General features: G+C 46.7%; 2 protein-coding genes across 2 annotated transcripts; both read left to right on the forward strand.

Moving 5' to 3' along the window:
* The first annotated feature begins 515 nt into the window (after positions 1-515).
* LOC135825247 (aurora kinase C-like) lies at positions 516-5342 on the forward strand. Its single transcript, XM_065337987.1, has 5 exons — positions 516-759; positions 1743-2053; positions 2490-2678; positions 4001-4366; positions 5082-5342. Exons 1-5 carry the CDS (start codon positions 592-594, stop codon positions 5155-5157), a joined length of 1110 nt encoding a protein of 369 aa, XP_065194059.1. The 5' UTR covers positions 516-591; the 3' UTR covers positions 5158-5342.
* Positions 5343-6944: 1602 nt separating this feature from the next.
* LOC135825338 (probable serine/threonine-protein kinase fhkE) lies at positions 6945-15405 on the forward strand. Its single transcript, XM_065338074.1, has 5 exons — positions 6945-7219; positions 9540-9847; positions 10402-10587; positions 12113-12490; positions 15155-15405. Exons 1-5 carry the CDS (start codon positions 7031-7033, stop codon positions 15297-15299), a joined length of 1206 nt encoding a protein of 401 aa, XP_065194146.1. The 5' UTR covers positions 6945-7030; the 3' UTR covers positions 15300-15405.
* The last annotated feature ends 492 nt before the right edge of the window (positions 15406-15897 follow it).

The following is a 15897-nucleotide window of genomic DNA, read 5'->3' on the forward strand; positions in this document are numbered from 1 at the left end:
CCTTGAATTGGAAGTTCATCCCATTCCCATTCATGATTCTTTTTTCTCTTTTTTTATACATTGTATAAAAAAAGAGAAAAAAGAATTTCCGGTCCGAGTGAGACTCGGCTAGAAGCCGAGTTTTTCCGAATCCGTACAAACGCCACCACCCTTCAAAGATCAATGGTGTATAAAAAGAAAGGACAACATGTTGCGAGCTCAAATCCAACAAAAGAGACATGCAAGGGTAGATATTGCCTATCAAGCTTTTGGGAAAGGAGCTAAGAAGCATGAACGAACGCAATAGAGAACGACCAAACCCAAGGGGAAACTGAAGTCCCCTCATGCATAATGAGGACTCACAGCGCATTGGTGTACTGACTACAGTCTACACGTGGGCAGCCAAGAATCTGCTAGCTGCATACCGACTACAGATATGAGTACACACAATACGATGTGCACACTGTACCCGTTAGCTCTTCACTTCTATCATAAAAGCTGCACGCAGCCCGTTACTCCTCTGTTGATTGCTGATACTGTTCTTCCTGGCAGCAATTCTCATTGGAAATAGCTCTCACATTCTATGTTGAACATTGCTGATTGACATTCAGAATGCTGGCGGTCCCGTGGCCCAAGCCGCTTTCTGAAGCAGTATTCGGTGAGGATGTTGGCTACGAGCCATTCAGGCGCCGCTTGGCCAAAGCTGTCGAAGTGGACTTCATGGACGTTGGCCGGGGACAGTTCGGTAAAGTTTTCGGAGTGGAGATCCCTGCAACCAAGGTGGGTTATTGGAAGTACATTCTACAGTGTCAGTTGAAGTAGGAGTTCCTCTTTGGAAACTACGGTTTTCCAATTTTGAGACAAACAATAAGAGGACGGAAAAAGTGTTTTAACTCTTAGGTTCGCGATGATCGCTTAGTGCGCCAAACTCAGAGTAAACACTTTTCCGTCCTCTTATTGTTTGAACTAGTTCTGGGGGGCCTCCCCGGTAGTACATTGAGTACCGCACTTGCCTGCGACCCGAGAGGTCGCGGGTTCGAGCCCCGCAGTCGCACATCTGACTGCAAAAATCCGCACGACGCAGCTCACCAGATCAAGGTGTGGGCCCTCTGCACTCAGTAGAGTCAAGTCGAGCAAGCTGCAACTCCCGGTGCCGAAAGGCGGGCTAACGCCCTACATGGCTACTTCCCCTTGTCTAACCCCCAAGACGAAATGATAGTAGCCGACTGGCCGAAATAAAATAAAAAAATAAAAAATAAAACTAGCTCTGCCTCTCGGTCTTGAGCACACTCTTGGACAGCCTGGAACCTACGGTTTTCCAGATTTAGATATTGTTCTGTGAAACGCTTCCGGCCAGTGTTTGTTGCACGACACACCAATAATTCAAGATGGCAAAATACACATAATTATGTATAATATGACTGTATAATGGTGCAGTTGTCTGATGATTGCCTAGCGGCCTGAAACTCAGAGTTACAACCAACCTGAACGTCCTCCGCTGAGTCTGCTATGTACTAAGCTCTCTGTCTCTGACATTGAGCACTCTCTGCAGCTCGGGGATCAACGGATTTATAATATGTATAATGGTATAATTCTTTTGCTGTGCAATATGATGGGTGGTTGTCAGCGTTATAAGTTCGCGTCCTCTCCTACATTTGTAATGCATGTGATTATAATGATTTCCCTGTGTGTGTGAGAAGTCCCTTACATTGCGAATGGCACGCGTTATCATAATTAATTTTATTATTATTATTATTCTACAGAAAGGCACTGTGGTCGGAAAGTTTCTGGATTACACCAGCAGGCAGCCGAACTTGGAGCAAATGGTGTGCAACGAGCTGACGATCTCCACTAAGCTGCAGCACAAGAACATTGCTGCGTGCTTTGGCGGAATGCAGTCGGCACTCTGGCCAGTGATCTTCTTCGAGTGGATCCGTGGCAGGACCCTGGAGGAAATGTTGAACGACTCGATCAAGACCACTGGTGCCCCGCTAACAGAGCAGACATTGCGGCCAATAACCGGGCAACTGCTAGAGGCATTGCACTACCTCCAAACTGCGAGGGTGTTTCATGGGTAAGTTACCTAGTCGTGTACGGGCATGCAGTTCTCTGCTGCGGTATAAAAGGGTTGCTGCGATACCACACAGCCAAGATGTATGAATTGTTCGCCGAAGAACTGGGATTGACACATCCGCAGACACGGTTCAAGTACTATGGTACATGTGGTATGCGACACCCCAATCCCCATTCTGGAAACATTCCAGCAGCATATGCTAGATACATGTAATAATTATGATACTTTTGTTGCTAGTTTTTTACGAATGTGTAATGTTCCAACAAGTACCAAAATAGTCGATGATTTCACGCCAGTGATTTAGAAATTCAGTTTTCTGTTCACTTCATCTGGTTTGTGAGGTATTGATCAAATGCTCGAACAGTTTGAAATTGAAGTGATGATTCCATTTATACAATGAATCAAAACGACCACGAAAGCTTTGTCTTCTCTGTAGTGACCTCAAGAGCGACAATGTGGTAGTACGAGAGGACGGAACGCCCAAGATCATTGACTTTGGCCTCGCCGTTGAGTACACGGCCGAGCGCAAGGCCATGGTGATACACCCACGCATGTACACCCACCCGCCCGAGATGAACGACAAGGAAATGGGCGGTGTGGACCACAAGTCAGTTATGTTCTTTCTGTAAGTACTGCATGAGCTGGGTGTTTGGCACAGCGCGACTTACGTGCACAGCAAGTTGGCTCGCCAGCACGTCACGTTGGCAGACAGTTCGTCAGGCAGTCTGTGGTGATTTAGACTTACCGGTACTATACAAGTACATGTGGCTCTTTCAGGCGTCAAGTTGACGCACGCACACACACGCACACACACACACACATACACATCATACACACATCTCGGCAGTCCCACTACACTGTACTATGCAGGAAAGGTGTAACATTGTATTTCAGGTCCATTCTTTCAATGTCGTGCGAGCTCTCCCCACACAACTCTGACTGGCCTTATGCACTGTTCTCTATGACTGTGTACTGCTATGCTCTATAAGGAGAGGTCGCTTTTCCCGATCCATCCTATATTTGTCGTGCGAGCTATCCCGATGACTGACCTTAATTAAAGGGGAAGTTAAAGCAAAAATTAAAATTTCACCAGTTGTAGTCTTCGGGGTGCTGAGTCGAATGGTCTTGGTCCGAGAAAGCTGAGACGCTCCCTTCCTACTTGAATCCCAATCGAACTCGCGCACTTCCACCGAAACTGGGTGACTGCGCCCTACTAGATGGGGATTTGTATGCAAAATGTCACTAAAAGCGCCGTTTCGTGCTTATAAAAGCACGGATGACCGCGATTGGCCCATATGTTGTAGTCTTTTGGATGCTGAGTCGACTGGTTTTGGTCCGAAAAGGCTGCGATGCAGCGTTCCTCCTTTATTCCCAATCGAACATGGTTGAACAAGCGGTCACGTGCTCCTGCGTACACCAGTCAGGTGGTCACAGTGCCTGCAGGGTACAAATTACTAGCCTGTTTGACCTTTTTTGGGTGCAGTCCTGTCACTCGAGTTGAACTCGAGTTGAACCTTGGTGTGAAAGTTGTCGCCTGCTGGCGTGGTGACCAGGTGATTTGGGCACCCAGGAACACGTGACCACTTGTTCAACCATGTTCGATTGGGAATAAAGGAGGAACGCTGCATCGCAGCCTTTTCGGACCAAAACCAGTCGACTCAGCGTCCAAAAGACTACAACATATGGGCCAATCGCGGTCATCCGTGCTTTTATAAGAACGAAACGGCGCTTTTAGTGACATTTTGCATACAAATCCCCATCTCGTAGGGCGCAGTCACCCAGTTTCGGTGGAAGTGCGCGAGTTCGATTGGGATTCAAGTAGGAAGGGAGCGTCTCAGCTTTCTCGGACCAAGACCATTCGACTCAGCACCCTGAAGACTACAATTGGTGAAATTTTAATTTTTGCCTTAACTTCCCCTTTAATGTACGTGTTGTACCTGTCTGCAGTGGGGCGATGGTGTACAAGGTCGCAGTCGGTCAGAATGGATACGTGGGAGAGTTCTATGAGCTTAACGTGGAGGAGCAGAATGGGAGGCTCCGGGTTGGCGTGGACAAGTCAGCCGAGAACTACCAGCGACTGTCCCCGGACCTGCAAGACCTAATTGTCTGGATGACACGTTATGAGCCCTGCGAGAGGCCAGATGCGGCCCATGCTCTCCAATCGCCATGGTTCACAGCAGAGCCAGGCTTCACCATGCCTACTCTAGTGAACTACCAGCCGCAGATTACGCCAGACCAGGACACAGACATACTGACGAAGATGGCGCGAGATCTGGATATGCCTGAAGATAAACTGGCTGAACAAATTATGTGGTAAGTTTTTAACCTTGGCGGGCAACTTTGTGGAAGTCACCTGACGACCACCACCCAGCTGGTTGGTTGGTTTTTGGTTGGTTTTTATTATTTCAGTTCGTTGCCTCAGCACTGAGAAGTAATAGTTGTACATGTTATATTTTGGGCATCGCAGAACAGGGGCAGGGCTAGTCTCGTTTTCGGTCATCATCAATTATGATCTCAGATCTCCAGCCATCAATATCAGGCCCCTAGAGTAAAGCATCTGCCACACTCCACCAAGGTGCTCTGATGCATCGCCTCTCAGGTTCAAATGGGCCTCGCGGATCCAACAATAATGTCTCGTTTAGCCCAAACTAGCCACAGTGTTGGTAGAGTGGCTAGAATACTGATGGTCTCTCTACAGCGCCTGCACCTCCCTACATTACTCCAGTGAATGGATTACGATTAGTGCGTCCAGGACGGATTGCCGTCAGTTCACACAACGACATTTCACGGTGCAACGATATGTAGAACTCGTCGCGAGTAACATACAAAAGGCATGCTCATGTATGCAGGTGCAGGCAGTGCATGGGGAACATGATGGTTGTTCAACAATGCAACAAGTACCACAAAATTCCCTTCCAAACTGTTCATCGCGCGACATTACTCGCAAGATGTACTCTTGAATTCAACTGCGCTCAACACGTTGTTCTAACTTGAACAATCGTGTGTCGTTTTGTTTGTTTGTCTCCAGGAGGAAGAACACGTGGCAGTCCATCGCGTACAGAGCCAACGTCCACGCTGCTCTATATGCGCCCGCTCAAGAATAGCCCAACGGAGCAGCTGACGCGTCCGCAGACGCTATCAGGATGCAGAACTTGATGCCGTGCATTTTGAGGAGCATTTCACAAAATAAATTCACTTGTATCACCAAAATCTTCGGCACATTCACTATTTACTATTTCGTATATTGCACTGTTGTACTACTGTATAATAATTATGCACTCTCATTTTAGGTAAGAACACAAAGGTGGAATAGGAACAAAGGTGCAAAGCAAAGCAACGTAGAAACGAAGTCCAAAACAATAATCGAGAAAACAACGACAATCATGAGTTGAATCAGGAACCCTCAAAGTGAAATGGCCTCTATAATGTGACGCGTACGTCCCATTGATAGCGGTGAGCTTGTTCTGGAAAGTTGCAAGTGCGGAAAGTTCCAATGAGGGAAAGGGAAACGCCCGCACCAGCTACGTGTATGTCCCCCCCCCTCGGCAACAAAGAATGGCGACCGTTACAGGGTGATGATGACGAGACTAGTAAGACCATTGGAGAAACCCGTCTAACTACAACTCTAACCCGCAAGGCAACAACAGTCCACGCAACTTCAGGGGCGTAGGAAGCAGTTTAATATTGGTGCGGCGAAATTGTGAGAGGGGGTCCGGGGGTCCTCCCCCGGGATTTTGTTTGAAAATTGGGCCTAAAAGGCCATATTTTAATGCTACAGAACAATATGAGAAATAAGAATATGCATGCTGATGATACACCGCATTGTCGATGTAAAACATGGTACCTGTACAAGAGTCGACAAGCCATCAACAAGGTTGAAATGTTAAAAAAATAAAAATAAAATTTGAAAATCATTGGTCCGGCGACCGCCGGGCCTGCCGGACCCGTTCCTACGCCCATGTACTTGGTAGCTTGAACGGCATGTCAAATACGTGAAGAGAGGAAGACAAGCGAAGACCAACAGTCATAATCCGAAAGCCAATATAACAGTATTGGTAAACACCATATTGACGTAACGATGACGGACACGTTGGGTGCAATAGCAAGTGGTTTCACACGACGTACGTTTCGTCTTGTAGTTGGTGATGGCTCATCAGGTGTGCTTAATAAAAACTCGAATGTCGAGCCGATAGTAATTATGCAAAGAGAAAAGGACCTGTACGTTACTAGTCATGACCAACAGTTCACCAAGGTAACGATACAATAATATCACCAAGGTAACGATACAATAATACAGTCAGACATCGCGACAACAAGGCACAACACGGATAAGGATATTGAGACATTCGACGACCTGACACCTACATATAGCTCCAAGTTAACCAGGGTGTGGTAAAATACGGGTATTTTACCACTCTCTGGCTCCAACACATCTACGAAGCGCAAACCAACAACCTTCCAACTTGGAAGGCTCATGAGGGGAAGTTCCAATGAGGGGAAGGCAAGCGCCACGTAGATGTGCACGAGCTACGTCCCTCGGCAACAGCTGTGCCATTTGACATTCTTGTTTTTCGTTAACAGAAGTTCTGCTACAGTGCAGTTTACGTTGGTACTGGGGAAGCAACGCATATTGCTTTGTGCACGCTGATCACATTTTCGTATCCTTGCTACGATCCCCCTCCCCCCCGATGCACGATAATCACTCTGATAGTGATTCTTGGGGCATATCGCAAGAGGGCAAACAGGTAGTACCAAGAGTTATATACTCTTGGTAGTACGCGAAAGGATATGTTATGTCAAACTCTTGTAGCCATAATACAATGCAATACCGCATAGAAGAGATGTGGATGAAAGTTGCTGCCTCGCTGAACGACTGATTTAGTCTCTCCTGCTCACTTTCAGGTACTGACAGACAAATTAAATTTTGACCGCTTCATCATTTTTCGTGCCCGTTTTCAGTTTGAAATTTAGTTCAAAATGGTGCCGTGGCCGGCGAACGAACTCAAACGATTTCCCCGTGAACATTTTGGCCCCGTACAGACGCATGGATTTGTATTCGGGGACCAAGCGCAAGGAGCGCAAGGGAACGTCGTTCACATTCCGGCGAGAGAGCTGGGCCGAGGCGTGTTCGGCACAGTCCGCCCAGCCAGAATGCGTACATGTAACGTAAGTATAGGGTGCGATCGACTCCAGAGTTTTGAAATATTACTGGTGGAGTTAAGATGCGGTATCCCTCGCAGGGTCGAGATCCTGTACTTCTTTAACAGGTTTAAAGTTAATTCGAAGTTCATGTGGATACCTTTTCTAAGAGTAATAATACCAACAATGATAGGAGGACAATGAATCTCTCTTTGTTCTTGAGGTTGTATTCCTGAAGATAGGCCTGGCCCGAAGATTTGGATTTTATTCCCGTAGCTATGCCAAAGACATTACTTCAGTAACGTCTGGCGCTAGCCAGGGTCCACACAGCTGTAATTCCGTGTTTGTTTGCTTGTGCCATCGGCATGCCTGGCGCTATCCCGTACCTGTCCCGTTCCGTACCAACAAAGACAGCTGGCCGCAATATTCAAATAGGGCTTTCAAATGCAAGATCGTGATGTATTGTATTGGTATTGCTTTTATTTTACATCGCAAGTCAAACGGGCAATCATGCCCAATGTTATGATGACGATGGAAAGGGAGAAAAGATTAAGAACAAGATTAATTATCCTGGATTATGGGGAGTGAAGAAAACGGTGAGTATAGGAATCTCTCCTTAGATCATCAACATTGGTCATGAAAGTAAACTTTCAATGGACGTGAGCGTTGAGATGTGCTAGGTCAGGCCAACTAGAGGGGAATGCTAGGCTGTGAGATTCCGAAACACATCCATTCTGTGTGTTTGTTTTATGAATACATTGGAAATCCAAGGACAATCATCCCCAAACGGATAAAATCTAAGATAACCTGGATAGGTGGAGTAAAGAAAACAGTGAGTATGGAGAACTCCGAGGCTCGGGATAGGGAACATCCTAGCATTAGCCATGAAAGTAAACTTCCAATAAACGCTTGAATCGGCATGTGGTAGGGCATGACTTTAAGGACGAGAGCAAAAGATTCCACAACTTAGCAGCAGCAAAAACTGGTCTGTGAGATCCAGAAGTACTGCGGATGTTGGGAAGGGGCAGATTGCAGGCATCCTGAGTTCTGGTGGCACGGGGCAGTGAACTGTATTCCAGGCGTGAATTGAGCAGCAAACTGACATTGCCGTGAAGTATGCGGTGTACGAGAAGCCGCAACTTGCAATCCGCCCGCTCGAAAGCCGGACAAATGCCGAGGTGGGCATATAGCTGCATAGTGTGGGCACGCGAGGACTGGGTTGTGATACAGCGGATGCAGCGCTTATCCAGTCTGAAGAGGGTCTGTTTGAGGCTTGCTGAGAGGCTGGCGAAGTAGGCGTTCGAGGCGTAGAGTAGGTCAGGTAGGATAAGAGCTGTGTAGTAAAGGAGGGACTGTGCACGGGTGATGTCTGCTCTGATGTGGCGCAAGACTCGGAGTTTGTAGGACACCTTCTTCACTACAGCAGCAACTTGACCTGCCCAGCTCAAGCGCTCGTCCAGACAAATACCAAGGTATTTGGCTGTGCTGGTTTGAGCCAGAGGAGTGCCACGACATGTAACTTCAAGCTCTAGTCTGTTCCGCCTTCCGGCGGAGATGCCCAGAACCTGGGTTTTCTGCGCGTTGAGGATTAACCCCTTGTCCGCCAGAAATGTTGCAACTCCGGACACTGCAATGTGAAGCAACTTGGAAGAATGAGTATGTATGCGAAGTGTATCGGAGAATGCATGCAGGGCGATAGTGCGGGTTCAAACCACAGGTTATGTCTAAAAAAAATAGGAGAAATGAAAAATTTATAACATCCTTATGCTTTTTTCGTAGGTCATCAAGGTGGTAGACGGTGTCGTATTACCCTCGAATGCAAAGAGAAAGTTGACGCTCGCTGGGCAAAAAAACGTAGCGTAGGGCCCTGAGCTTCCAAGCTCTCTCGTTTAATTACTGTCTTCTTTTGAAGTGATTATTTTAAATATGTTTGGAATAAAATTGTAGCCAAAAGACCTTTGCGGGTAGTGGTGTATAATAAAAAAAGAAAAGAAAGTGTAGTAAATTATCGTGTCCGTTCCCGAAGGGAACTCACGGCGGCCGCTAACACCCCGGAAACCCTGCCGCTCGGGTGGTATTATAAGTATAACTGTGTGAAATATAGCCCTAAGGAGGGAAATTTGCAGGTACAATATTATGATGTGACTGCTTAGTTATGGCGAAATTCAATGGAGTCAATACTAAAGAAGTGTATTATTAATATTTTTGCTGCCGTATCACCATGATCATAATTTGATGAGAGCTCGATTATCGTCTATGGTCATCATGAAGGGCACTGCTAACACTTTTACCTGATTGTCCCTCCCTAATCAAACGGTTGTTCTCTGTGCCTTGATACTATGCGCAGGATGACACAATGGTTGCAAAGACGTTCGAACGCCACCCTGACTCGGTTGATAGGGCAACGGCAGTGTGGAATGAGTACAATGTCTCATGTATGCTGAAGCACGAGAACATTGTTGCATGTTTCGGTGCCATGCTATCGACGGTATCCCCGGTATTGTACTTCGAGCGGGTGGATGGCATCAATCTGGCACAGCACTTCATGAACGAAACCTCAGGGGGGAGATTTTACTGCGAAGATAAGCTACGCAGGATTTTCACGAATCTTCTGGAAGCGTTTCATTATCTACAGACAGCACGCATAGTGCATCTGTAAGTGCAATGGGTGGGGGGAGGTGATACAGTGCCGTGTAGGGTGTGTCCCGGGTATTTCTGTTCAAAGTACTGCGACAGTTGGCGCTAAACAAAGTAATTCTAGTGTTGTTGCCGGTTTTCAGGTGACAATGTTTATCAGAATGCTAAGGAGTCACTAGCAACAGCTCATCCTTTCCTACATTTTTAACATGTACAGTACTTCGAAGCACGTCGAAGTATCATGTGGTTTAGACTAGCTTTCCGAGGGTATGACGAATGTGCATCAAAGTGAGCAGTTTCCATTAATTTCCTGAAGAGCTACATAATGTTGAGTTACACGTCACATGACTGAGATACACGTCACATGACTGAGATACGCGTCACATGACGTAGCAATATACTCGTAAATTTACTCACACTTGAGAGGAATCAAAAGGGTTTTGGGTGTTATTCTGAGTTTGATGGTTTTAACAGATCATCAGACAGCAACTAATTAAACATTTACAATAGTGTCTCTGTGGCTATCTCTTCCTTATCCCGTTCGTTGCCCTGTTGATCCGTTGCCATTTCAGGGATTTAAAAGCCGAAAACGTCATGATCAAAACGAACGGTCTGGCCAAACTCATCGACTTCGGGTGCGCTCGTAGCTTCGCTGAAGGCAAGCCAATGGTGATCCGACCTGACATGCACACTCATCCGCCAGAAATTAACCTGCCATCCATGGGTGGCGTGGATCAAAAGGCTGACATATTCTTTTGGTAAGTGTTGCACGCAGAGTTTTATGAACAAGCTGTACTGCACCCAGTGTCCACAACTACCGGTATATGCATAGTTGCGCTCACTGAATTCCGACCCAACGTGCAAACCTGGCACCCTCAACTTGCTCATTCCTTGACGCCCTGGCAGTGGAATGAATGCGGCTGGACGTACACATGTACACCCACAATGATGTAATCGGAACTGGTCCAGGGCGCCAGCTTTGCACTCTGGGTCGGATTTCAGTGGGCGCAACTGTAGTTATACGTGTAGTGTAGTGTAGTGTGTCTAAGGCAAGGATTGCGAAGCCGAGTTTACCAGGTTCAAGTCTTGTTTGGAAGCAGAAGAATGTTTTCCCGGCCGTGCTGCAACCCTCAGTTAATAGCAGTAACCAGCGAAGCCCAGGGTTCCCTTCCACGAGAGGGATAAAAAATACATGAGTAATTAAATTTTATGAGTCTAGGGTTCAAATGTTGGTATTCATGATCACCTCTTGGCGCCCCTTTGTCTATATACGTCCGCTCTACTTGGCGCCGAAATAAGCAGTGCTGACCTCACCTGGCGTGAAATGAGCAAGACCTAAAGGAGTGATAAAACCATTTTTAGCGCTGCATTAGTGAAGGCTTACACATTCTTGCAATGGGTAATGCGAAGCTGTAAAAATAGAAGGCGGAGTATAGCGCTTAGCCCTTTCCCAAAGGTGCTCGCCATTTTTTCGCCCTTTTTGGCCCTTTTTGGAAAAGCCCGTTTCTTTCGCCCTTTATTGCGTTTTTTGGTGAATATCGCCCTTTTTGAGCTTTTTTTAGCTGAAAAAGTGCTAAAATCTGTTTGCTCATGCTTGCGATCACAGTTTCCGAGTGCTCGATGGGCCCGGGCCTTGGCACGCCGCTTTTTTGGGGGCAACAAGTAAGTTAGGGAAGCTTGTACACAACGCTGTAAAAAGGGGCTTTTTGAACTTTACTTCCTGTTTTGCCTTTTGTGGACCCATAAATGGAAGAGTGCGTATTCATTTCTCAGCTTGGGTTCATATTTGATAATGTATCATGGCTATGCTAATATTTTGAGGGACGCGAAAAGCACTAAGTGCGAAATAAAAGAGCACCTTTGGGAAAGGGCTAATACAAGTAATAGCGCTGTGTTGTTGTGTACGGTTTCCGGTGAGCTAAAATGAATGCTAGCAGCAGCCCCTGGCACGAGGGAAGTATGATTACAGCGTATGGGGGTTTCGGTCTTTGGCCACTTTGCTGGTGGGCTAATCTACTGACCTCCCGCCGATTTAGGATCTGCGCCTTAGATCCGTGCAGGATGGTGGCGTTGCTACGGGTGCTGAATACGCAGTCTAACTGAGTCTCAAGCCAGCCATGATGATCTCTTTCTTGTATGTTGTCGAAGGACCACCCAGAGGCACGAGGCTTGTGAGGGGATCTCCCACTCGCAAACATAGAGAAATGAATGAGAACTCTTCATATTACTAGTACAGTCCTAAGTCCTAGTTCGTGTTCTTCTTTTCCAATGACCGTTCTACAGCGGTTCGCTGCTTTACATTTTGGCCACGAAATTCCCTTACCCGTTCGGCATGGTCCATGGCATGACCGTGGCAGAGCAAGACATACACCTCCGCAGGAAGGTATACAAGCGTTATATAGGCTATTGCAGGATATCACAGGAGTTGAAAACCCTGATCGACGACATGACCGCCTATGATCCAAGGCAACGGCCAGATGCTGCTTACTGCCTGCAGAATCCCTGGTTCATGAGATCCCCCGGGTATCAGGAACCAGTTCTAAAGAACCATCAGGACCGCCGGTATCCACGGACTGCGGCAGAACTCGACGACGCTCTCTTGACACAGATGGCGCAATGTCTGCAGGTTAGCAAATGCGGGTTGACTGGCATCATTCTGAGGTAAGTACAAGCAGCACACTAGAAACCTTTAAACATTTTTTTATCCCTCATTCCATGTTGACGTTTTTCCCACGTTCCCAGTATATTGGGGTCCTGTTGGACCCCAGGAATGTTTTGGGTGGTATTCTTGCAAACTCTCCATTTTACTTATCTTTTTTGCTGTGTTACCTTCCCATAGACCACTGCTTTGACCAAACTGAATTTTTTGACAGCTCTGAAGTTTGTCGGGATTATTTTGCACGTTTGCAAGAATACCACCCAAAACGTTCCTGGGATCCAAAAGGACCCCAATATACTGGGAACATAGGATAAAAGTCAACATGGAATGAAGGATTATGGCTATAGACGAACATTTTCTTGTAGGGCCTCATACTTCAGTGGGTATCATCCATGTATTCGGTGACCCTATAAATACCAAACCTATCCCAATTGTTGCACTTCCCTGTGTTTTATATTACTGGGGTCCATTTGGACCCCGCCCACATTACCGTGAAAAAGTGAAATCCATCATGAACCTAGGAAATCCATCATGAACCTCTAACCCAGACTATTTATTTATCTCGGTTATTGTGTAGTTGAGGAATACATGAAGTTTCAGGGAGATGTGATGCAGCAGAGTAAACATATTTCAAAAATCATACCCATATGGTCCGTTTGGACCCCACAACCTGGAATGAGGGTTACGCCTCTTATACGGGCAAGCAAAGATCATGATTTCACTGGCCTGACGCAACGACTAAAGAAAAAGCAAAACAAAACAAATAATCGACGCGGAGAAAACAATTTTATAATAGCTATAAAGAGAACAAATTCTGCTGTCATCGCCACACTACAACAAAGTCATAAAGGTTTACCAAAATCGATTTTCTTTTCACAAAAACAAAACAAACAAAAATTAAATAAAAAGAAAATGAAACTTTACAATCTGCACACAATGACAACTCCATTTAGGATAGTCTATGTTGATCAGTCGGTACACTAGAAACCTGCGAGAAAAAAAGGAAAATAAGAAAATTATCGTGTCCGTTCCCGAAGGGAACTCACGACGGGCGCTAACACACGGTAAACACTAGCGGCGGATGCAGCGCCTAACGGTGGGGGTGAGTGGATAAGTCTCACAACCACTGACACAAGTGCTGAGAACGACCCCATTAGCTGCATCCATGTACCCTTTGTGCCTGGCCACAAGTTCCCAGTTGACTGTGCGTAGCAGCAAGGCTGGAAAAACCACTCCCAGGCAGGACTTGAACCAGGTACCTCTCGTATCTCAATCATGGTCTTTGACCAACCCACTGTGGCTGCCTGGAAACAAAGGTTTAATCTTAATGCTACAAACATGTCGATTAAATCGATTCTGGATTCACTCACCCTTTAGAAACCTCAAACACCTTAACATGTTGCATGGTAAGATCTGTGGTACTGATTTAGTTTGTACTTTGTAGCCTTAATTCGCACACAAGTGTTTGTATGTGGGGTGCATCTTGGGATAATGAAACTAGCGATTGTCCACGTCAACTGGAGACATTCAGTTGCTGTCTGGCGGAAATTGCACAAAGCATCCGAACCTTTATACGATTGTCTATATCCAATGCTGTAGACAGCAAGCTGTTTCGGCCATAAAGGCCTCATCAGTACAGCTACGAGGTAAACAGGCCGAGCTACCAGCCATGGTGCAAAGGAGGCACCACAGACATTAAGGTAGTTCGTCGCTCTAGCGCCAGAGTGCTCAAACTACAAAAAGTAGCGGGCATTGCGCGATGCAGCAGCACTAGAGCAGCCTACTGAGAGTGCTCAACAAGGCGAAAGCCGAGGAGCCATAAAGGCCTCATCAGTACAGCTACGAGCTAAATAGGCCGAGCAACCAGCCATGGTGCAAAGGAGGCACCACAGACATTAAGGTAGCTCGTCGCTCTAGCGCCAGAGTGCTCAAACTACAAAAAGTAGCGGGCATTGCGCGATGCAGCAGCACTAGAGCAGCCTACTGATTTTCTATATCATATTTTACTCCGCTATGTAAACCGGTGCTATAGTTTCAAGTTACCACATCAACTACAACTACATAGGCAATTGACGCTTTAGCTAAGGATCCGTAATGTCGATCTCACCGAAAAGCGCGCATGATCTCGGATACTTCACACCACATATTTTCACACATCGTAAGTACTTGCAGGCATAGGCAGCATAGACAGGCAGGCTTAGTGGGATGGTCTAAGACCATGATTGAGAAACAGAGGGTACCAGGTTCAAGTCCTGCTTGGGAGCGGAAGGATGTTTTTCCAGCCGTGCTGCGACCCACAGTTAATTGGGAACTCATGGCCTGGTACGAGGCAAACATGGATGCAGTGAATGGGATTTTTGGTCTTTGACCAAATGCTGGTGGGCTGATCTACTCACCTCCCACCGCTTTAGGAGCTGCATCTGCGCCTTGATCCTTGAAGGGTGATGGTGTAACTGTTCCTATGGATGCGGAAAACTCGGCATCTATATAGACAAACCGAGTCTCACGCGAGCCGTCAATTGTTTTTAGTAGTTGCGATTATTCCAGGCTAGGTATGTGGCGCATTCTTTTTCAAAGACATAATATTTGCAGTTATACAGTTATGATATGCTGCGCCAGTAATCGTATGGTCTGAGTTTGTTCCTTTCCCTCTCTCCCGTTTGCAGGAACAGGGCCTCGTGGGTGGCAATCGCCTATCAAGCCAATCTCCACAGGAAGAATAATCCAATCGCTGCCGCATCTGCTTCCGCCGCATCTTCACCCGCTGCATCTACATCCGCTGCGTCTGCTTCATTGGCGCCACGAAGATGAATATGCTGGTGACTAACATGCACGCAGCCGAACATGAAAATGATTGATTTAAGAAAAGGAGATAATTATAATGGAGACTTGGAACCACGACGTGCGCCTTGTACTGATTAGAGCATAATTATGTAATAATCAATAATAATAATAATAAGAAAGGGTTTGCTCCCCACACCGGAGCTCGCGCTATTCCGCTGACTTTACTTGACACTTGACTGACTCACGACTGCCATACAGAGCACACGAGAAGTCCATCGAACCTTCGACTCGGCAAACCTGCAAGAAAGCACCACTCCCTGCTCAATACACAGTGTTTCGGGGAATTCACCCCTCATCAGTTGAGCTTGAGTAGGCTGAGGAAGATTGTGCCTGAAGAGCACCACTTATATAGTGCTCTCCAGGCACAAACATCATCAGGGATACAAACTTACAGAGACGCTCCGTTTCCAGCGCGACAAACACCTCGTGAACACCAGATAGCAGCGTGAGTCAGTGTCGCTCCTGGACGGTGAGACAGACGTCGAGGACCCTCGGTCATTCGAAACGCTGTCACCTCCAAACCAACTAGTCGCAAGCCCGCGCTGGGCACAACATTACGGAAAGG

Source organism: Sycon ciliatum, chromosome 9 (genome assembly GCF_964019385.1).
Source record: "Sycon ciliatum chromosome 9, ocSycCili1.1, whole genome shotgun sequence".
NCBI classification, from domain to species: Eukaryota; Metazoa; Porifera; class Calcarea; order Leucosolenida; family Sycettidae; genus Sycon; species Sycon ciliatum.